This window comes from Chiloscyllium plagiosum, unplaced genomic scaffold, assembly GCF_037043375.1.
Source record: "Chiloscyllium plagiosum isolate Xiang-an unplaced genomic scaffold, Cpla_swu_hap1 HiC_scaffold_14, whole genome shotgun sequence".
NCBI lineage: Eukaryota > Metazoa > Chordata > Chondrichthyes > Orectolobiformes > Hemiscylliidae > Chiloscyllium > Chiloscyllium plagiosum.
Genome location: NW_028270152.1, coordinates 79,902,379 through 79,926,531, shown reverse-complemented (window position 1 = coordinate 79,926,531; position 24,153 = coordinate 79,902,379). Strand labels below are relative to the sequence as shown.

Below are 24,153 nucleotides of genomic sequence, written 5' to 3'. Positions count from 1 at the left end.
ATAGGAAGAATGTAAATGCTTTAGAGAGGGAGCAGAGGAGTTTTACCAGGATGCTGCCTGGATTGGAGGGCATACCTTATGAAGAGAGATTGAGTGAGTTAGGGCATTTCACACTGGAGAGAAGAAAAGAGAGGTGACTTGATAGAGGTGTACAAGGTAATGAGAGGCATAGATAGAGCAGGTGGTCAGAGACTTTTCCCAAGGGCAGAAATGGCTGTCATGAGGGGCAATTATTTTAAGGTCACTGGAGGAAAGTATGGGGAGATGTCAGAGGTAGATTCTTTGCACAGAGAGTGCTGAGTGTATGGTGCACTGCCAGCAGAGGTATTAGAGTCAGATACATAATGGAGATTTAATTGACTGCTGGACAAGCACATGGACCACAGTAAATTGAGGGGTGAGAGAGTTAGGTTGATCTTAGATTATGGCAAATGCTCGGCACAACATCGTAGGCTGAAGGGCATATACTGTGCTGTACTGTTCTATGCCCTCTGTTCTATTCCGTGGCTGCAATCGGGAATCCAGGATGGTGTGGTACCTCCAAGGTGCCAGAGTCCAGGATATCTCAGAGTAGCTGCAGAAGGTTCTCAAGGGGTAAGGTGAGCAGCCAGAAGTCATTGAGCACATTAGCATAAATAACATTGGCAGGAATAAGGATGAGGTCCTGTAGAGTGATTATAGAGAGCTCGGAAAAATGTTACAAACTAAGACCTCGGTAATAATCTCCAGATTACTTGCAGTACCATGTGCTTGTGAGAGTAAGAACAGGAGGATATAGCAGATGAATGTGTGGCTAAAGAATTGGTGCAAGCGTAATTGGATCATTGGGATCTTTTCTGGGGCAGGGGTGATCTATTCAAGAGGAATGGGTTGCACCTGAACTGGAGGGGGGTCCAATATCTTGGCGAGAGAGATAGCTGTGCTGCAAGGGAGGGTTGCGATCCACAACAGAGAGGCAAGTGTGATGCTCCAAAGAGATACAGTAATCAGAAATAGTAAATTGAAGAGACAGGTCAATGAGTTTTGAGAAGATTGCAGCTCAGGTTTAGGTTCGCTCGCTGAGCTGGAAGGTTCATTTTCAGAAGTTTCATCACCCTACTAGGTAACATCTTCAGTGAACTTCCCAACAAAGCATTGCTGATGATTCCTGCTTTCTATTTATATGTTTGGGTTGGTGATGTCATTTCCTGTGGTGATGTCATCTGCTGTTCTTTTTCTCAGGGGCGGTAAATCCAGGGTGGACCCGACTTACCATCCCCTGAGAGAAAGAACAGGAAATGACGTCACCAACCCAAACATATAAATAGAATGCAGGAATCATCAGCAATGCTTTGTCTGGAGGCTCACTGAAGAATTTACGTAGTATAGTGATGAAATGTCTGAAAATGAACCTTCCAGCTCAGTGAGCAAACCTACTTCCAGACAAGTCAGGTTGGAACAAAACAGGGAGAAAGTGAGGACTGCAGATGCTGGAGATCAGAGCTGAAAATGTGTTGCTGGAAAAGCGCAGCAGGTCAGGCAGCATCCAAGGAGCAGGAGCCCTTCTTCAGGAATGGAGAAGGGCTCATGCCCGAAACGTCGATTCTCCTGCTCCTTGGATACTGCCTGACCTGCTGCGCTTTTCCAGCAACACATTTTCAGCTCTGGAACAAGACAGGGAGCAAGGAATACCTGTTGGATTAAATTGCATTTATTTCAATGCAAGAAGGCTGATAGGTAAGGCCAATGAACTCAGGGTCTGGATACATTTTTGGGACTGGGATATTATAGCCATTACAGAAACTAATGCTAAGGGAGAGACAGGACTGACAGCTGAATGTACCAGAGTACAGATCCTTTAGGTGGGACAGAGGTGGTGGAAGGAGGAGAGGGGATGTTGCATTTTTGATTAAGGTGAGTATCACAGCAGTAATCAGAGATGAAATAACTGAAGGATCATCCAGGGAGGCTCTATAGGTGGAGCTAAGAAATACAAAAGGGATGATCACATTATTGGAGTTGTTCTAAATGCCCCAAATAGTCAATGGAAATTACAGGACCAAATAAGCCGGGAGACTGGGGAGACTTGCAGGATAAATAGGGTTGTCATAGTAGGGGATTTTAAATTTTCCTAACATTGACTGGGACTGCCAGAGAATTAAAAGCTTAGATGGGGTTGAATTTGTTAACTGTATTCAGGAAGGTTTCCTCAATTAATATATAGAGGGTCATACTCTGGAAGGGGCAAAATTCAATCTACTCTTGGGAAAAAGGGCAGGACAGATGATGGAGGTGAATGTTGGTGGGGCACTTTGGGACGAGTGACCATAGTTCTATTAATTTTAAAATAGTTATTGGGATAGAGAGGATTTGTCCACAGATTCAAGTTCTAAATTGGTGCAAGGCAAATTTCAATGAAATTAGACAGGAGGTTGCTGGGGTTGATTGGAGTAGTTTGCTTGCAGGCAAAGGAACCTCTCGCAGGTGGGAAGCTTTCATAAATGAGAGAGCTAGAGTTCAAGGTCTGTGAGGGTGAAGGGTAAGGTTGGCAGGAATAGGGAACCCTGGATGACAAGATGTATTGAGGCCTTGACCAGAAAAAAAGGTGTGGCTCAGGTACAGGCAGCTGGGATCAAAGAAATCCCTGGAGGTACTCATGGAATGTGGGAGTTCACTGAAGAAGGAAATCTGATGGGTGAAAAGAGACCACGGGATAGCCTTGGCTGAGAAGAGTACGGTGAATCCAAAAAAGGTACTTTAAGTATATTTAAGGAAAAAGAGTAACTGGAAAGAGAATAGTTTCTCTCAAAGACCAAAGTGGACGTGCATGTGCAGAACTAGGAGAAAATGAGGACAGCAGATGCTGGAGATTAGAGTTGAGAATGTGGTGCCGGAAAAGCACAGCAGGTCAGGCAGCATCCGAGGAGCAGAAGAGTCTATGTTTCTGGCAAAAACCCTTCATCATATTCCTGATGAAAGGGCTTTTGCCCAAAACGTCAACTCTCCTACTCCTCGGATGCTGCCTGACCTGCTGTGCTTTTCCAGTACCACACGCTCGACAAGTATGTGTAGAACCGCAGGTTCAATGAATACTTCTCCTCTGATTATGATGGAGAAAAACATGAAGACTTTGCAACTTGGGGACGTTAGTGGTGATATCTTGGGGACAGTCCATATCACAGTCAAGGAGGTGTTGGATGTAACAGAATGTATAAAGATAGATAAATCTCCTGGTCTTGACCAGGTATATCCAAGAACACTGAAAGAGGCTAGAGACGAAATTGAGATATAAAATATACATGCATTCAGAAAGGCAGAGTTTGATTAGGAGTAGTCAGCACGGTTTTGAGTGGGAAATCATGTCTCACAAATATTTTTTAGAGTTCTTTGATGAAGTCACCAGGAAGGTTGACAAGGGCAAGGCAGTAGATGTACTCTATGTGGATTTGAATAAGGACTTTAATAGGATTCCACATGCTCTGGAAGGTTGGATCGCTTGGAATCCAGGGCTTGTTGGCAAATTGGATACAAAATTGGCTTGATTGTCAGAAGCAGAGGGTAATAGTGGAGGGATGTTTATTAGACTGTAGGCCTGTGACTAGTGGAGTGCCTTAGGGGTCTATGCTGGGCCCATTACAGTTTGTTATCTATTTCAGTGCTTGGATGAGAATGTACAAGGCATGATTAGTAAGGTTGCAGATGACATTAAAATAAAGCTGTATCGTGGACAGTGAGGAAGGTTATCAGAAATTACGGCAGGACTTTAAACAGCTGGGGTGGTGGGCTGTGAAATGGCAAAAGGAGTTTAATATAGATAAGTCTTGCGTTTTGGAAAGTCAAATCAAGATAGGTTTCATGGTGAATGGGAGGACCTTTAGGAGCGTAGTGGAACTTGGAGTTCAGGTGCACAGTTCTCTATAAGTAGAGTCACGAATAGACGGAGTTAAAAGTCACACAACACCAGGTTATAATGCAACAGATTTATTTGGTAGCACTAGCTTTCAAAGCGCAGCTCCTTCATCAGGTACCAGTGCTCCAAAAGCTAGTGCTTCCAAATAAACGTGTTGCACTATAACCTAGTGTTGTGTGATTTATAACTTTGTGCACCCCAGTCCAACACCAGTACCTCCACATCACAGGCAGACAAGGCAGTGAAGAAAGCTTTTGGCACACTGGCCTTCATCAGTCAGGGCACTGAGTATAGAATTTGGTAAGTTATGTTGCAGTTATGCAAGACATTCGTGAGACTGCACTTGGAGTATTGTGTTCAGTTTTGGTCACCTTGCTATAGGAGTGTCATTAAATTGGAAAGAGTGCAGCAGGAATTTACAAGGATATTGCCTAGATGCAAGGACCCGAGTTATAGGGGGAGGCTGGACAAGCTGGGACCTTTTCTTTAGAGTGTACGAGACTGAGGGAGGACCTTATAAAAGTGTATAAGTCCACGAGAGGCATGGACAGGGTGAGTGCACTCAGTCTTTTTCCCAGGATTGGGGAATCAAGGACGAGGGAGCATCAGTTTGAAGTTGGAGGGGAAAGAATAAAAGGGAACCTGAAGGGTAACTGTTTTTTTACACATAGGGTGATATGCATATGAAATGAGCTGCCAGCAGAAGTGTTTTGAGGTGGGTACATTAACAACATTTGAAAGGCATTAGGACAAATACATGGATAGGAAAGGTTTAGAAGGATATGGACCAAGTGCAGGGAAATGGGGTTAGGGTAGTTGGACATTTTGGTCAGCATGGACCAGTTGGAGTCAAAGGACCTGTCTCTACAGGACTCTGACTCGAATGCTTAAATTTTTAACTCCGTTTCTTTTACTACTTTGTACCTACGTTTTTCGTACCTTGGCACCTAAGACAGCACCTTCTATGGCAACACTGTACACTTTTCACTGTGTTCCTGTACTTGAGTACACACGACAATAAAATCTATTGAAAAGGGGAAACAACCTATTATAGAATCCTTACCGTGTGGAAACTGGCCATTCGACCCAACCAAACCTACTGACTCTCTGTAAAGCATCCCACCCAGACTCACCCCACTACCATGTCCCTATAATCCACACAATCTACACATCCGTGGACGCTATGGGCAATTTAGCACAACTAAGCCATCTAAGCAGTACAGCTTTAGACTGTGGAAGGAAACCTGAGCACCCGGAGAAAACTCATACAGACGCAGGGAGAACATGCAAACTCTACACAGACAGTCGCCTGAGGCTGGAATTGAACCCAGGTTCTTGGTGCTGAGGCAGCAGTGCTAACCACTGAGCCTTATCAAATCCTCCAAGAATCTTATATATTTAAATAAGGTCTCCTCTCATTCTTTTAAATTCCAATGAGTACATGGCCAACCTTTCAACCTCTTCTCAGAAGAGGGTCCATCCATACCTTGTATCAGCCTCATGAATCATCTTTGGACTGCCTTCATGTCACTATATCTTTCCATAGACTGTTCACAATACTCCAACTATAATCTAACTAGGCGTTTGAATAATTTTAGCAAACCTTCCCTACCTTTAAAGTCAATTCTATTTTAAATAAAGATCCACATTCAACTTGGATGTTCTATTACTCACTGGATGCTAGATTTTTGTGACACATGAGGATTTCCAATCCCCTCTGTCATATAGTTTTCTGCAGTCCTTCACCATTTAAATAATATTCAGCTCCTCTTCTTGCCAAAGTGCATAACCTCACATTCCCCCACATTATATTCCATCTTAGCTTTGATTTATTGGGATGTCAGCATTTATTGTCCTTCCCGAGTTGCTCTCAAGAAGCTGCCTTCTTGAACAGCTGCAGCCAAAAGCTGTAGGTGGACTCACTTTGCATTAGCAGGAAAATTTCAGGATTTTGAACAAGTGACCTGAAGGAACAGTGATATACTTCCAAGTCAGAATGATAAGTGGCACCTTTTTTTTACTTGCTCGTGGGACATGGACGTCACTGGCTAGCCAGCATTTTATTGCCTGTCCTAATTGACCTTGGGAAGGTGGCGGTGAGCTACCTTCTCGAACCCTGCAACTCACAAGCTGTAGGTTGACCCACAATGTTCTTAGGGAGGGAATTCCAGAATTTTGACCCAATGATAGTGAAGGAATGGTGATAGATTTCCAAGTCAGGATGGTGAATGCCTTGGAAGGGAACTTGGTGTTGTTACCACAAATCTGCTGACCTTGACCTTGACCTTTTAGTTGGAAGTGGTCGTGGATTTGAAAGGTGCTGTCTAAGGATTTTTGGTGATTTTCTGCAGTGCAACTTGTCGATAGTGCAGAGCGTCAGTAGTGGAGGGATTGAGCGGTTATGGATGTGGTGCCAATCAAGTGAACTGCTTTGTCCCGGATGGTGTGAATTTTCTTGAATGTTGTTGACGCTGTACCCATCCAGACAAGTGGGGAATATTTCATCATCCTCCGGTCTTATACCTTGTAGATGATAGCCAGGCTTTGGGGAATTAGGAGGTGAGTTACTCACCACAATATTTCTAGCCTCTGACTTGCTTTTGCAACAACCGTGTTTAGGTGACAAATTCAGTTGCATTTCTGGTCAATAGTACCCGTAGGATGTTGATAGTGGGGAATTCGTTAATAAGTAGCAAATGTTAAAAAAAATTGATTGAGTTGTTTATAGACTGTTGAACAGTAGGTGTATTGTAGAATAGTGAATAAAGACATTAGAGGGACACATAATAAGGGTTATACATAATATTAGGAGTTGTTATTCCTCATATAAACTACACAGACTGGTAGCACTGTTGCCTCACAGCGCAGGGAACCAGGTTCAATTCAAGCCTTGGATGAGTGACTGTTTGGAGTTTACACGTTCACCCAGGGTCTACGTGGATTTGCTCCGGAGGCTCTCGTTTCTTCCGATGGTCCAAAGATGTGCAGGTTAGATGGACTGAGCATACAATTTGTCCTGTTGTATCCAAGGTTATGCAGGATGGACTAGTCATACTCATTGATGCTCTTCGAAGGGTCCTGATGCCTTACAGGATTCCATGATTGTAGTAATAGTGTGAAACATAATTTAAGGTAATATATTAATATAGATTTAGACTTGCTTAAAAGACAAAAATAAAGATTGGGAGATGGTTAGATTGTAAGGCTATAACTAGTGTGGTACTGCAATAATCAGTATTCCGAAGTCAGCTATTTATAATCTATATTAATGACCTAGATGAGGGACGGAGTGTATCTGGGTTTGCTGACATAAAAGGTTAAGTGGAAAAGTAAGCAGTCAACTGTACATTGACAGACAGCAGAGGGATACAGACAGCGCACAGGATTGAGGTTCCTGGAAACCAGGGTCTTGGAGTTTGAGTGCTTGGGAATACTGTGAAGTTCAGAGTATCATGTATAATACGTATAAGAGAGGTATTCGCATCCAAAGCGAACATTCCACAGCCAAAAAGGAAATGGGTGACCACCAGGCAGAGTAACAGCAGTGCAAAACAGATATACCATTTTGGATACTGTACGTGGTGTATAGTCTCTGAGGAAAGTAGAGACAGCCAAATTCATTGCATCATCATTGGCTCTGTTGCCAATGTTGAGGAGAAAGTGTAGGAATGCAATAGTTAGAGGGGAATAAATTGTATGGGGAATAAATTGTAAGGGGAATAGTTTCTGTGACCATAAATAATATTCCAGGATGGTATGTTGCCTCCCTGCAGAAAGACTGCAGAAAGCTACACCACACAAGTATTTGGGAGTCTCATTCATGAATCACTAGCATACAAGTTATTGAGTCATAGAGATGTACAGCATGGAAACAGACCCTTCGGTCCAACCCGTCCATGCCGACCAGATATCCCAACCCAATCTAGTCCCACTTGGCAGCACCCGACCCATACCCCTCCAAACCCTTCCTATTCATATACCCAAATGCCTTTTAAATGTTGCAATTGTACCAGCCTCCACCACTTCCTCTGGCAGCTCATTCCATACACATACCACCCTCTGAGTGAAAAGTTGCCTCTTAGGTCTCTTTTATATCTTTCCCCTCTCACCCTAAACCTATGCCCTCTAGTTCTGGACTCCCCCACCCCAGGGAAAAGATTTTGCCTATTTAGCCTATCCACACCCCTGATAATTTTGTAATCCTCTAAGGTCACCCTCAGCCTCCGACGCTCCAGGGAAAACAGCCCCAGCCTGTTCAGCCTCTCAATCCTCCAACCCTGGCTACATCCTTGTAAATCTTTTCCAAACCCTTTCAAGTTTCACAACATCTTTCCGATAGGAAGGAGACCAGAATTGCATGCAATATTCCATCAGTGGCCCAACCAATGACCTGTACAGCCGCAACATGACCTCCCAACTCCTGTACTCAATACTCTGACCAATAAAGGAAAGCATACCAAACGCCTTCTTCACTATCCTATCGACCTGTGACTCCACTTTCAAGGAGCTATGAACCTGCACTCCAAGGTCTCTTTGTTCAGCATCACTCCCTAGGACCTTACCATTAAGTGTATAAGTCCTGCTAAGATTTGCTTTCCCAAAATGCAGCACCTTGCATTTATCTGAATTAAACTCCATCTGCCACTTCTCAGCCCATTGGCCCATCTGGTCCAGATCATGTTGTAATCTGAGGTAACCCTCTTCGCTGTCCACCACACCACCAATTTTGGTGTCATCTGCAAACTTACTAACCATACCTCTTATGCTCACATCCAAATCATTTATAAAAATGACAAAAAAGTAGAGGACCCAGCACCGATCCTTGTGGCACTCCAGGTTATTATGAAAGCAAATAGAATGTTGATCTTTACTGCAAAGCGAATGGAAAATAAAAACTGTACAAGGCACTCGAGATACCACAGCTGGAATGCAGTGACCATTTCTGTCCCTTTTCCAAAGGAAAGTTTTTGGAGGCAGTCCAGAAAAGGTTTATTAGATTGCTACCAGTAAAGTTTGGGTCCGCTAAGTGGATGACACCTTTGTCAACACTAAACGAAACAAATTAGAGGAAACCTTCAAGACCATGAATAATACCCTTACTGGCATAAAATTCACCTAACAGGAGGAAACCAACAACAAACTGCCATTTCTAGTTGTCACAGTAGAGCGAACAGCCAGTGGGGAACTTCAAACAAGCATCTACAGGAAAACAACATACGGACCAAATATTGAACTGCAGAGCAATCATCCCAACATCCACAAAAGAAGCTGCATCAGAACATTATTTCAATGAGCCAACACACACTGCAGCACAGAGGAACTATGCAGAGCACAGGAAAATCACCTATACCGTGCATTCAGAAAGAATGGATACCCAATGAACACAGTCCGCTGATTTCTCAGCAACAAACCCAAACAAGTAGACAAAACACATCTAGAAACCATAGCCACTCTCCCCTCCATCAAAGACATCTCAGAAATTACTCCCAGACTACTCAGACCCCTTGGCATTATGGTAGCCCACAAACCCACCAACACACTAAAACAGCAGCTAATGAACTTGAAAGACCCTATACAGGCAACAAGCAAAACTAATGTCATTTACAAAATACTGTGCAAGAACTGTAACAAACACTACATTGGACAAACAGGCAGAAAACTAGCCACCAGGATACATGAACATCAACTAGCCACAAAATGACATGACCCTCTCTCACTAGTGTCCTTACATACCACTTCGACTGGGACAACACATCCATCCTAGGACAAGCCAAACAGAGATACGCATGAGAATTCCTAGAAGTATGGCATCCCAACTGGAACTCTATCAACGAACACATCTAGTTAGATTCTATCTACCATCCCCTGAGAAAAAGAACAGAAAATGACATCACCAACCCAATGAAACCCAAACATAAGTAGAAAGCAGGAATCATCAGCACTGCTTCGCCTGGAGGCCCACTGAAGATGTTACCCAGTAGGGTGACGAAACGTCTGGAAATGAACCTTACAGCAAAGTGAGCAAACCTACATCCAGAACCTCAACCTGAGCTACAAATCTTCTCAAAACTCGCTCTGCTCCTATGTCTTTTGGTCTCATTGATTCGAGCCTTTCCATATTTTACAGGATATTAGTAAGGCCAGCTGAGTTTCAGTTTCTTTATCTTAGATCACTTTCACCAGAGACAGTACAATTAGACCATTTTCTGGAATGAGGGATAATGAGTAGCCAGGGATAATTGGATTAGCATGGTAAATGTTTAGTTATGGGGATAGGGTCAGGAGCCATGTCTGGATGGGATGCTCTTTGAAAGGTCAGTGCAGACTTGATGGGCTGAATGCCTCTTTCCATATTATATGCATTTCTATGATTCTGTGATTCTTCTCATAAAACAGTACATCCATTCCCCTATGTTAACCTAGTGGAACTTTTTCTGGACTGCGACCAGTGTCAGTTTATCTTCCCTTATATGAAGGGACTAAAACTCTATGGTGTTTTATAATGAAATTTGAGATTTAATCTCCACACTCAGGATATATTCTGGTTCTAAATGTGCTGCAGTCTGAAGTTAATGGTCAGTCCCTCACGACAAGCAGAGACATTAGTTATCATTATAAATGAGCACAGTAAAAACATGACTAGGTGAAGATTGAATTGAAATCAGAATGCAGGGAGCTGGGGGTGGAATGTGAGGCTCCATCAGATGTCAGGTACCTGTAATAGCCCCTGAACGTCCCTCTGTCTGCTTCCTCTCATTGGGATCCTCCAATGAGGTCACCACATTGTCTGGTGAACCTGACTCCACACTGGAGTAACCTGCAGTTTAAACAAAAGTGTCAACAGTCATTAAAGCAGAAAACCAGCTTCAAATAATGCCTCAGGTTCGACCTCTGTTAATGTACATATAGATTAAGGAGACAGATTGGGAAATCAGGAATGCCAAGATACATTTTGTACTCGATTTCCTGACAGATGGTGATAGTACACGCAAGCTCTGCTCCACAGAAGTGACGGGTCACTTTTCCACTACTTTCCTCAGAAAGGAGTGGGAATACTCTCGCTGTCTCACAAAATTCCACGAGGAGGAAATGGTCAGTTCCATTTCTTGCTCACCACCAGTGGCTTGTCTCTGGATAACAAAAGCCATTTTCAAAAAAGCCACGACTGCTTCATGCCACCATTAAAAGCACAGAGCAGTTTGGCATCTTTAACAATAACACTGCATTTCCATAGCTCCTATACAGTGTCCCACCTAAATTCAAGGGCTACCAGAGGAAAGTTTAGGACTGCTGACCAAAAGCTTTCAAGTGAGGAGAGACAGATGCAAAGGTTTACAGAGGGAATTCACAGTTTAGGACCTCAGCAGACATAGGCACGGCTACCAATGGTGGAAATATTGAAATCAGAAATGCTCAAAAGCTGGAATGGAGGAACGCAGACATCTCAGAAGTAGAAAGGGATTTGAAAACAAGGATGACAATTTTAAAATAAGGGCAGTGGTTAACTGGAAGCTGCTATACACCAGTGAGCACTGCACTGATGGGTGAATGGGACTTGGAACAAGTTGGTATTTCTGGATGAGGTGAAATTTACAGAAGCTGGCAGGACACTAGGAAGCTGCGAGGAACAGAGAGTTCTTAGGATGGTGTCCACAGATGCCTTAAAGTGGCAGACAAATTAATAGGACAGTTCAGAAGCAGAAGGGACTCTTACAGTCATGGCCCAGATTATAAGGTCAAGGAGGTCAAGAACAAAGAAAATTACAACACCGAAACAGGCCCTTCAGTCCTCCAAGCTTGTGCCGATCCAGATCCTCTATCTAAACCTGTCGCCTATTTTCTGAGGATCTGTATCTCTCTGCTCCTTGCCCATTCATGTATGTGTCTAGATACATCTTAAATGACGCTATCGTGCCTGTCTCTACCACCTCCGCTGGCCAACGTGTTCCAGGCACCCACCACCCTCGTCATAAAGAACTTTCCATGCGTATCTCCCTTAAACTTTGCCCTTCTCACCTTGAACTCGTGACCCCTAGTAATTGAGCCCCCCCGGTCTGAGAAAAAGTTTCTTGCTATCCACCCTGACTATACCCCTCATGATTTTGTAGACCTCAATCAAGTCCTCACTCAACCTCCATCTTTCTAATGAAAATAATCCTAATCCAGTCAATCTCTCTTCATAGCTGGCACCCTCCATACCAGGCAACATTCTGGTGAAACTCCTCTGCACCCTCTCCAAAGCATTTACATCCTTTTGGCAATTTGGCGACCAGAACTATACACAGTATTTCAAATGAGGCCGAACCAAAGTCCTATACAACTGTAACAAGACCTGCCAACTCTTGTACTTAATACCCTGTCCAATGATGAAAAGCATGCCGTATGCCGCCTTGACCACTCTATCGATCTGCTATGCCACCTTCGGGGGTAACTGACTTGAACACCCAGATATCTCTGTACATCTATTTTCCCCAGGGCTTTTCCATTTACTGTATACTTTACTCTTTAATTGAATCTTTCAAAATGCATCATCTTGCATTCGCCCGGATTGAACTCCATCTGCCATTTCTCTGCCCAACTCTCCAATCTATCTATATTCTGCTGCATTCTTGACAGTCCCCTTCACTATCTGCTACTCCACCAATCTTAATGTCATCTGCAAACTTGCTAATCAGACCACCTATACTTTCCTCTAGATCATTTATGTACATCACATACAACAGTGGTCTGTGGGACACCACTGGTCACAGTTCTCCATTTTGAGAAACTCCCTTCCACTACTACTGTCTCCTGCTGCCCAGCTAGCTCTCTATTCATCTAGATAGTACACCCTGGACCCCACAGGACTTCACCTCTCCATCAGCCTACCATGGGAATCTTATCAAACACCTTACTGAAGTCCTTCCCTCATCAATCAACTTTGTCATTTCCTCAAAGAATTCTATCAAGTTGGTAAGACATGACCTTCCCTGCACAAAACCATGTTGCTTGTCACTGATAAGCCCATTTCCTTTCAATGTAAATAGACCATTTCCCTCAGTATCTTCTCCAGAGCTTCCATACCACTGACATCAGGCTCACTGGTCTTTAATTACCTGGATCATCCCTGTTACCCTTCTTAAACAAGGGCTCAAGATTAGCAATTCTCCAGTCCTCTGGGACCTCACCCATGTTCAAGCATGTTGCAAAAATATCCGTTAAGGCCCCAGCTGTTTCCTCTCTCGCTACGCTCAGTGACCTGGGATAGATCCTATCCGGACATGGGGACTTGTCCACCTTCATGACTTTTAGAATACCCAACACTACATCCCTCTTTATACCGACCTGACCTAGAGTAATCAAACATCTATCCCTAAACTCAACATCTGTCACGTCCCCTTCCTCTGCGAATACCAATGCAATGTATTCATTAAGAATCTCACCCATTTTCTCCCACTCCGTGCTAATGCTCCCCCTTTGTCCTTGAGTGGGCCAATCTTTTTTCTAGTTACCATCTTGCTCCTCAGAAACAAATAAAAGGCTTTGGGATTTTCCTTGCGTTTGCCTAAGAAATTTCATGACCCCTTTTAGCTCTCTTAATTCCTCGTTTCAGATTGGTCCTACTTTCTCAATTTTCTTCCAAAGCTACATGTTATCTGTTGCCTAGACCTTATGTATGCTTCCTTCTTCTTCTTAGCTAGTCTCACAATTTCACCTGTCATCCATGGTTCCCTAATCTTGCCATTCCGATCCCTCATTTTCACAGGGACATGTCTGTCCTGCACTTTAACCAACCTCTCTTTAAAAGTCTCACACATATCAAATGTGGATTTACCCTCAAACACCTATTCCCAATCGATATTTCCCAGCTCCTGCCGGATTTTGCTGTACTTGGTCTTCCCCCAGTTTAGCACTCTTCCTTTAGGACCACTCTCGTCTTTCTCCATGCATGTTCTAAAACTTATGGAATTGTGATCACTACTCCCAAAGTAATCCCCTACTGAAACTTCAACCGCCTGGCCAGGCTCATTCCGCAACTGCAGGTCCAGAATGGCCCCTTCCCAAGGATGACTGTTTACATACTGCTCAATAAAACCCTCCTGGATGCTCCTTACAAATTCTCCTCCATCTAGATCTCTAACACTAAGTGAATCCCAGTTACATTGGAGCTGTATAGAACTGAGGGCAGCACGGTGGCTCAATGGTTAGCACTGCTGCCTCACAGCACCAGGAACCCGAGTTTGATTCCAGTCTCAGGCGACTGTCTGTGTGGAGTTTGCACATTCTCCTCATTGTCTGCATGGGTTTCCTCCGGGTACTCCAGTTTCCTCCCTCAGTCCAAATATATGCAGGTTAAGTGATTTGGCCATGCTAAATTGCCCATAGTGTTCATGGATGTGTAGGTTAAGTACTTTAGTCAAGAGAAATATACAGCAATTCGGTAGGGGAATGGGTCTGGGTGGGTTACTCTTCAGAGGGTCAGAGGTCCAAATGGCCTATTTTTACCCTGGAAGGATTCTAGGCCACAGCTGGAGTACTGTGTGTAGCTGTGACCACCACATTATAGTAAGAATGAGATTGTGCTGGAGATTCACCAGGATGTTACCTGGAGTGAAAAGTCTCAGTTATGCTGAGACACTAGCTAAGCTGGGTTTGCTTTCCTTGGAGCACAGAAGGCTAAGGGATGGGTTTGAGTGAGGTATACAAAATTATGAGAGGCATAGGTGTAACCGACACCCATGAGAATCTCTTCCCTACGGGCAACATGTCTAAGACCAGAGGGCACAGGTGAGGAGTAAGTGGCTTAGTGTAGATATGAAAAATACTTTTTTCACCCAGTGGGTTTTGGAGATATGGAATGGGTTGCCTGAGAGGGAGGTGGAGGCAGGTGCTCTCACCACATTTAAAAAGCATCTGGATGAGTACTTATGCCAGGGCATAGTAGGCTGTGGACCAAGTGCAGGTAAATGGGATTAGTGTAATTGGGTATTTGGTGGTTGACTGAAGGGCCTGTTTCTGTGCTGTACAACTATGACTCTATGTAGACTGGAAGACACCAAGTTCCAGCTCCCGCAAGTCCCCCATTGTCTGTAAGGTATCAGACTACTTCTCCGACATCCAATATTAAACGAGCAGAAATATTCTCCAATTAAACATTCAGAAGATCAAAGCCAATGTCCCTGGGTTTTTCTGAAAAAATCCACTCCAGAGCTACCAACTCCATACCTCACCACAAGGCTGACACAGTCTCTTCATGTGTCATATCTGAACCCAGTGGAGTTTCTTATCATATGTCTATAATTGTATTAGTTTTAAAATAGTGATGGAAAAGGATAGACCAGATCTAAAAGTTGAAGTTCGAAGTTGGAGGAAAGCTAATTTTGACGGTATTAGGCAAGAACTTTCAAAAGCTGATTGGGGGCAGATGTTCGTAGGTAAAGGGACGGCTGGACAATGGGAAGCCTTCAGAAATGAGATAACGAGAGTCCAGAGACAGGACCCGTTAGGATGAAAGGAAAGGCTGGTAGGTGTAGGGAATGCTGGATGACTAGAGAAATTGAGAGTTTGTTTAAAGAAAAGAAGGAAGCATATGTCAGATATAGACAGGATAGATTGAGTAAATCCTTAGAAGAGTATAAAGGCAGTAGGAGTATACTTAAGAGGGAAATCAGGAGGGCAAAAGGGGACATGAGATAGCTTTGGCAAAAAGAGTTAAGGAGAATCCAAAGGGTTTTTACAAATACATTTAAGGTCAAATGGTAACTAGGGAGAGAATAGGGCCCCTCAAAGATCAGCACGGCGGCCTTTGTGTGCAGCCACAGGAGATGGGAGACACACAAAACGAGCATTTTGTATCAGCGTTTACTGTGAAGAATGACATGGAAGATATAGAATGGAGAGAAATAGATGGTGACATCTTGAAAATGTCCATATTACAGAGGAGGAAGTGCTGGATGTCTGGAAATGCATAAAGGTGGATAAATCCCCAGGACCTGATCAGGAATACCCTAAAACTCTGTGGGAAGCTAGAGAAGTGATTGCTGGGCCTCTTGCTGAGATATTTGTATCATCGATAGTCACAGGTGACGTGCCGGAAGACTGGAGGTTGGCTAACGTGGTGCCACTGTTTAAGAAGTGTGGAAAGGACAAGCCAGGGAAATATAGACTAGTGAGCCTGACGTCGGTGGTGGGCAAGTTGTTGGAGGGAATCCTGAGGGACAGGATGTACATGTATTTGGAAGGGCAAAGACTGATAGAGTCAACATGGCTTTGTGCGTGGGAAATCATGTCTCACAAACTTGATTGAGTTTTTGGAAGAAGTTACAAAGAGGATTGCTGAGGACAGAGCAGTGAATGTGATCTATATGGACTTCAGTAAGGCGTTCGACAAGGTTCATCATGGGACATTGGTTAGCAAGGTTTGATCTCATGGAATGCAGGGATAACTAGCCATTTGGATACAGAACTGGCTCGAAGGTAGAAGACAGAGGGTGGAGGTGGGAGGGTTGTTTTTCAGACTGGAGGCCTGTGACCAATGGAGTGCCACAAGGATCAGTGCTGGGCCCTCTACTTTTCATCATTTATACAAAATGATTTGGTTGTGAGCATAAGAGGTACCTTTAGTAAGTTTGCTGATGACACCAAAATTGGAGGTGTAGTGGACAGCGAAGAAGGTCACCTTAGATTACAACTGGATATTGATCAGATGGGCCAATGGGCTGAGAAGTGGCAGATAGAGTTTAATTTAGATAAATGCGAGGTGCTGCATTTTCAGAAAGCAAATCTTAGCAGAATCTATACACTTAATGGTAAGGTCGTAGAGAGTGTTGCTGAACAAAGAGGCCTTGCAGTGCAGGTTCATAGCTCCTTGAAAGTAGAGTCACAGGTAGACAGGATAGTGAAGAAGGCGTTTGGTATGCTTTCCTTTATTGGTCAGAGCATGGAGTACAGGTGTTGGGAGGTCATGTTCAAGACGTTATTGAGGCCATTTTTCAAATATTGCATGCAATTCTAGTCCCCTTCCTTTCGGAAGGATGTTGTGAAACTTGAAAGGGTTCAGAAAAGATTACAAGGATCTGAGCTATATGGAGAGGTTAAATAGGCTGGGACTGTTTTCTTTGGAGTGTCAGAGGCTGAAGAGTGACCTTACAGAGAATTATAAAATCATGAGGGGCATTGATAGGATAAATAGGGTCTTTTCCCTGGGGTGGGGGAGTCCAGAACTAGAGGGCACTGGTTTAGAGTGAGAGGGGAAAGATACAAAAGAGACCTAACGGGAAACTTTTTTATACAGAGAGTGGTGCTTGCATGGAATGCGCTGGCAGAGCAAGTGATGGAGGCTGGTACAATAATAACATTCAAAAGGCATCTGGATGGAGATATGAATTGGAAGGGTTGAGAGGGATAAGGGCCAAGTACTTGCAAATGGGAGTAGATTAGGTTGTGATATCTGGTCGTCATGGATGCGCCGGACCAAAGAGTCTATTTCCATGCTGTACATCTCTATGATACTCTGCCCCCTCCATTACTAAGATCATCTACTTCCAGCTCAGGTACAACATAACTATCCATTCCAACTCAGCTCATCAGTTGCTAAAACCCTCAATACCTTTGTTACCTCTCGCCTCAGCTATACAAAAACTCTTCTGGCCTATTCAACATTCAGTACTGTTTAGCTGAAGCTCTCTGCTGCCCTGTTAGTCTAACTTTCACCAACTCCTTTTACCCCTGTGTTTGCTTGACTGACAAATGGTTGTCCCTGGACTGTTCCCAATTAAGTAATACTTTGCCTGTAAAAGTAGCATTTTTATTCCCAATTTGCTTGATCACCTCATCTTCCCTAAGCTCCTCCAAAACAAGATGCATGGGATATACAGGCTCCCCCACCAATCTAACATCAGATCTGACAAAAATGGAATTACTCCAAAACCTGTATGCTTATGATGCTAAAAGTCTAACATTTAAAAAAAAACTCAAACTACTCAGCCAGGTAGACTGAAGCCTCTGTAGAGAGGGAGTGAAAAAGTAAGCTTACCTTTTAGATCAGCGTCCTTTTATCAAAGACAATTAATAAAAAGGGCATTAAAGTCAAGGTCAGTGTCAGACCAGTAGCTAACATATATAAAATATATTCAAAAGGAAAACCATTGACTTAGAGTTGACAGATGGGTGCTAATGCTTCCAACACCTCTTGACGAAATCAGATGAAGTTTATGCTTTATTAGTTAGAGCAGACAATGTCTACAAATGCTTTTTCCCATTTTAAACATTTCCTTTAGGGAAGTACGTGCACATATATAATGCAAAATGCTGTGCTTCAGTTTAGGTACACGAAGGCATAAATAAAGACTGAAAAATTTGTAATAACTTGGACAATGAAAGTTAATGAACTACTTGTTTACCTGCACATGGAAACATCCCCTCTTTCTGTCCTTCTCCCAAGAACTCAGTGTCTTTTTCTTGCAAAACCTCCTTCAATTCCCTTTCTTTCTTCAACCTGGCACTTACTCTTCTTTTCTTAACCCAATTCTCTCTCTCTTGCTGAGTGTCTCCCTTCCCAATACCTTTGCCCTCCTCTCCAGCTATCTCTCCCTGACAAACCCAGTTTCACTCTCTCCAACCATCTCTCTTCTCTCCACAACAAACATTTTCTGTTTCCTTTTATTTTCTTCATAATCTTAATGTCTCTGTTTTCATTCCCCTGCATCATTCACTCCTCCTCAATTACAGCCTCTTCCTCTACCCATCATCTCAAACTCCAGATACTTGGCAGCTCTGGGTCTAGCATCTGGTCCCCAATATTATACACTTCCACTGGAGTCCAGCATCCAGGATTTGCAGGATGGAAAAATGTAGGTGTGACTGGGGACCTTTGTGAATGATTCATGAAGCTATATGGATTTTGTTCAGAACATACCCTTGCTTAAGACAGGCAGACATAAATACTTCGAGTTCACATACCTGGGCTTCCTCTGACCATGAACGCCACATAAATCGTGGCTAAAAAAAACTCTCGGCTACAATACTCCAGGTCAGAAAATAGCATAATAAATATAGCATGATCAATTCAGGCTGTCATCTGACAGACTGAGCTCAGGAAGTGCTCTCGTAAATTGCAGCTCATGCTATTGGTTCTGACAGCACTTGCACTCACCTTGCTGCAGGCCACTCTGCAGGTGGTTTACAATCGCAGTGAGGATAGTAGAGAGATTCATGACCTGAGAACACTGTGCCAAGGCCAAAGTGAACAGCTCATTCCAGCAGGCTCGCACCAGGCTGGTGTTACAATCCTGACTGAAATACACAACACATTCAAATTAAAATTCTGCACATTCACATTCTCACAGCAAACTCCCATGAGCTGCCTTCAGCTTTGTTTAAAGAAAAGATGGTTTATTGTTTTATTCTACTAGTGACCAGTGATGTGCCGCAAGGAACTGTGCTAGGTCCACTGCTTTTTGTCATTTATATACATGATTTGCTTGTGAATGTAGAAGATATGGTTAGCAAGTTTGCAGATGAATCAAAATTGGTGGTGTAATGGACAACAAAAGTTACCTCAGAGTACCTTGATCTGAAGGCCACAGGAGTGGCAGATGGAGTTTAATTTAGATTAATATGAGGTGCTGCATTTTGACAAGGCAAACTAGGACATACACTTAATGGTAAGGTCCTGGAGAGTGTTGCCGAGCAAACAGACCATGGAATGCAGGTTCACAGTTCCTTAAAAGTGAAGTCGCAGGTAGACAAGGTAGTGAGGGTATTTGGTACACTTGCCTTTATTGGGCAGTGCATTCAACATAGGACCTGGGAGGTCATATTGCAGCTGTACAGGACAGTGGTTCAGCTACTTTTAGAATACTGCATTCAATTTCAGTCTCCCAGCTATAGACAAGATATTGTGAAACTTAAAAGGTTTCAGAAAAGATTTACAAGGATGTTCTGCATAGTTTTGACTTTCACGTTGGACCATAGAAAGAATTTGGATGATGGTAGAATTATCATGCTTTCTTTGTCAAAATTTCCTCTTTCAAACAAATGATTTCCATGACACTGACAGTCTTTCTACATGATATGTAGATGCATCTGGTATTTTTACAAAAATCTGCAATCATCCGATCCAATCTTTCTTATCATCAGGATCTTCTGATCAGCATGAATCTATGCTTTACGCTTGATGTGTCATGATTCATCTTCACTTCATTTATACTTGCGTTTATCTTACTTTGCTATTATTGTCAGACTTAAGCAAACTAAACCTTGCCCTAGAAGTGTGTTTGAATATTACTTATAAGGGAAACCTTTTGTGAACTGTGGCAAGATTTTAGATTAGATTAGAGTAGATTACTTTTTTTTTAGATTAGATTAGATTACTTACAGTGTGGAAACAGGCCCTTTGGCCCAACAAGTCCACACCGACCCGCCGAAGCGCACCCACCCAGACCCATTCCCCTACATTTACCCCTTCACCAAACACTACGGACAATTTAGCATGGCCAATTCCCCTGACCTGCACATTTTTGGACTGTGGGAGGAAACCGAAGCACCTGGAAGAAACCCACGCAGACACAGGGAGAATGTGCAAACTCCACACAGTCAGTCGCCTGAGTTGGGAATTGAACCCAGGTCTGTGGCGCTGTGAGGCAGCAGTGCTAACCACTGTGCCACCGTGCCACTGTGCCACAGTTTACAAGAGAACAGAAAATTGTCCAGCCTGTGACAAGAAGAAACATGAAAATAATAACCTAGCTTTATACTCAAGGAGTACTTTTTCAAAAATTCATTTGTGGGTCTTGGATGTCGCTGTCTGGGTCAGCATATATTGCCCACTCCTTGTTGCCCTTGAGAAGGTAGTGGTGGTTCAGCTATCTCTTGAACTACTGCTGTCCATGTGCTCTAGGTTAACTCACAATGGTGTTAGGGAGGGAATTCCAGGATTTTACCCAGCTTCACTGAAGGAATTACAACATCTTTCCAAGTCAGAATGATAAGTGACTTGGAAGACTTGGTGGTGTTCCCATGTATCTGCTGTCCTTATCCTTGTAGATGGAATTGGTCATAGGTTTGGAAGGTGCTTTGCAGGGACCTTTGGTGAATTTCTGCTGTGCATCTTGTAGATAGTACACATTGCTGCTGCTGAGCATTGGTGGTAGAGTGAGTGGATGCTTGTGGAAGTGGTGTCAAATCTCCTTCTGCAAGAAACTCTTCACTATGTGTCCACTTCTTTCTGCAGCACTATATGATAGTGTGGTAATATTACAATATGATTGACTGTTCTTACTAAAAATATTTCAATCTGCTCTGCAATGTTGCTGTCTCCATCTGCATAGCAAAAATACCTTTTATTATAAATATCTCCATGTGCTCTTAGTGAAATTCCTCTAACAGTTTCTCTCTAAACCTTATAATGACTCTTAAACCTTACAATAGGACACAGCCTTGATTTACATTCAGTTCATTTCTATGTGTGAGAAACTCCTCAATTTTTAGGTCAGTTGTTCATTGAGCAATTTACTGAGCAAAATGTCCCTTCTCCAATAATATCTCCACCAGACATAGGCATATCATTTCTGTAAATTAATTCGGAGGTATGATTCGGAGCTAAAAATGTACCAGCCTTCATTGGAAATCTTAAGAGAGCACCTGCATTATCTACTGACTTATAAATTTTGATCTTGTACTGAAGCCTAATTGTACAATTTGGTCGTCTTTGCTCAATCACTTTGTGCTTTCTCAGCACTTCCTTGCTGTCAGGTGTACTCTTACTGATCTGTACTGCAAGTAACTCAGCCTAGTTTAACTGTAATTTCTTCGGCTTTGTACAGCAAAACTTAATTCTCTCCAATTACTATTAATGACAAATAGCAGAATGGACATTAAAACATTCAATTCCTCTAGCTTGTTCTGCTATTTAATAAAGTCATGGTTGATGTATTATAGTGTGTTCCTGTAGTACTAACTTTACCTCACACTAGAATACTGTTATTTGAATAACCAGTAACAAATAGCTAGTTTGTTTCACAGCAGTTTTGCACAAGGGAATGCGACTTCTGGACTTTTCTTCTGAGCATTCAACAATTCAGCAATGCTAAAAGTAAGTTGTGAAGATTTGGCTTTGTACTGTAGGTACTGAAATTACATCTTCAGTCTTATTATTCTCAAATTCCATTTACTGTTTTCCTTGATCTTTTACTGAGTACAATTCTTAATTTTCCTGCTTAACACCTTCATCAATTTCCTTTCCCAAATCTATCACATGCACCACCTAAGGATTTCCCAGTACCTGAACTAGCCTTATCTTTACTACAATCCTAACTATGACATAGAGTCATAGAGATGTACGAGGAGAAAGTGAGGTCTGCAGATGCTGGAGATCAGAGCTGAAAATGTGTTGCTGGGACAGCGCAGCAGGTCAGGCAGCATCCAGGGAACAGGAGAATCGACGTTTCGGGCATAAGCCCTTCTTCAGGAAGAAGGGCTTATGCCCGAAATGTCAATTCTTCTGTTCCCTGGATGCTGCCTGACCTGCTGCGCTGTTCCAGCAACACATTTTCAGCTATAGAGATGTACAGCATGGAAACAGACCCTTCGGTCCAACTCGTCCATACCGATCAGATATCCCAACCCAAGCTAGTCTCACCTTCCAGCACTCAGCCCATATCCCTCCAAACACTTCCTATACATATACCCATCCAAATGCCTTTTAAATGTTGCAATTGTACCAGCCTCTGGCAGCTCATTCCACACATGTACCATCCTCTTCGTGAAAAAGGTGCCCCTTAGGTCTCTTTTATGTCTTTCTCCTCTAACCCTAAACGTATGCCCTCTAGTTCTGGACTCCCCAACAGCAGGGAAAATACTTTGTTTATTGAGTTTAATTCAGATAAATGCGAGGTGCTGCATTTTGGGAAAGCAAATCTTAGCAGGACTTATACACTTAATGGTGTGTTGCTGAACAAAGAGACCTTGGAGTGCAGGTTCATAGCTCCTTGAAAGTGGAGTCGCAGGTAGATAGGATAGTGAAGGTGGTGTTTGGTATGCTTTCCTTTATTGGTCAGATTATTGAGTACAGGAGTTGGGAGGTCATGTTGCGGCTGTACAGGACATTGATCAGGCCACTGGTGGAATACTGCCTGCAATTCTGGTCTCCTTCCTCTCAGAAAGATGTTGTGAAATTTGAAAGGGTTCAGAAAATATTTGCAAGGATGTTGCCAATGGAACATTATTTTTTTTTCTCTCTTCTTTTAAGCTCTCTGGTTGTAATCGATTTTCTCTCAGACATGGTACTTTGAGTAGAAATGCTACCATCTAAAGTGTTTGCAGCTACTATTGCACTGGTGGTATCTAAATTTCCAACTCCAAGACGGAGATCTTGATGGCCACGGACTGGATTTGGCTGAAATCTTGAACACCAACCCAAGAAAATGTAATCATCTCATTCACTCATTTTCAGGGCAGTGATTTCATCACAGAATTCTTTCCAAATCAGTTTATTGCCTTTCCTCAAGCCCATGATTTGGCCTTTGCTGAACTTCAGGCCTCTACTGAACTTTAGGCCTCTTACCAATGTCTCGCTGAAGTTGATTTCTAAATTTGCATCCACAGTGAGCATATAATCTGCGTGTTAATATTGAGATAGAGAAAGAAAGAGAGATAGTAAAGGGCCTCATTGTGTTTTACTTGACCCCATTGTTTTCAAATTACAGGTCCATCACAGGTCTCCAGTCCGACAAGCATCCTTCCATTATTTCCCCGTGCTTTCTACCATCAAGCCAATTTTTTATCCAATTTCTCAGCTCGCCTTGGATTCCATATGGTCTAACCTTACAGAGCAGCCTACTGTATGGAATCTGATCAAAGCCTCACTGAAATCCATACAGACTACGTCTGCCCACCACACCCCCACCCCCACCTCCAACCCTGTCCTCATCAACCTTCCTGGTCACTTCATCAAAGAAGTCCAAAGAAGTCTTCGTGAAGAAGGTTCTCTAACCACTATACCCCCAATTATGGTATAATCCACAAATTTACTAACCATGCCTTCTTTATTCTCATCCAAATCAATTAAAAATGACAAACAGAAGTGGACCCAGTACTGATACCCATGGAACACTGCTGGTCACTGGCCTCCAGTCCGAAAAACAACCCTCTGTATCCTCCTGTTATGCCAATTTTGTATCCAAAAAGCAAGCTCATCCGGGATCCCATGTGATCTAATTTTACTAGTTTGTTCTACCATGCAGAACCTTATGAAAGGCTTTACTAAAGTCCAAGTAAACAATATT

General features: G+C 42.9%; 1 protein-coding gene across 1 annotated transcript in view; it reads right to left on the bottom strand.

The window, feature by feature from the left end:
• The window catches only part of LOC122559109 (nuclear receptor subfamily 2 group C member 2), a 155,208-nt gene that overhangs the window by 35,633 nt on the left and 95,422 nt on the right, over positions 1-24,153 (bottom strand). Inside the window, exons 10-11 of the mRNA XM_087994559.1 lie at positions 19,023-19,162; positions 10,605-10,706 (exon numbers count right to left, since the gene is read on the bottom strand). Coding sequence (XP_087850685.1) covers positions 10,605-10,706; positions 19,023-19,162 — 242 coding nt within the window. The remainder of the gene's footprint in view (positions 1-10,604; positions 10,707-19,022; positions 19,163-24,153) is intronic.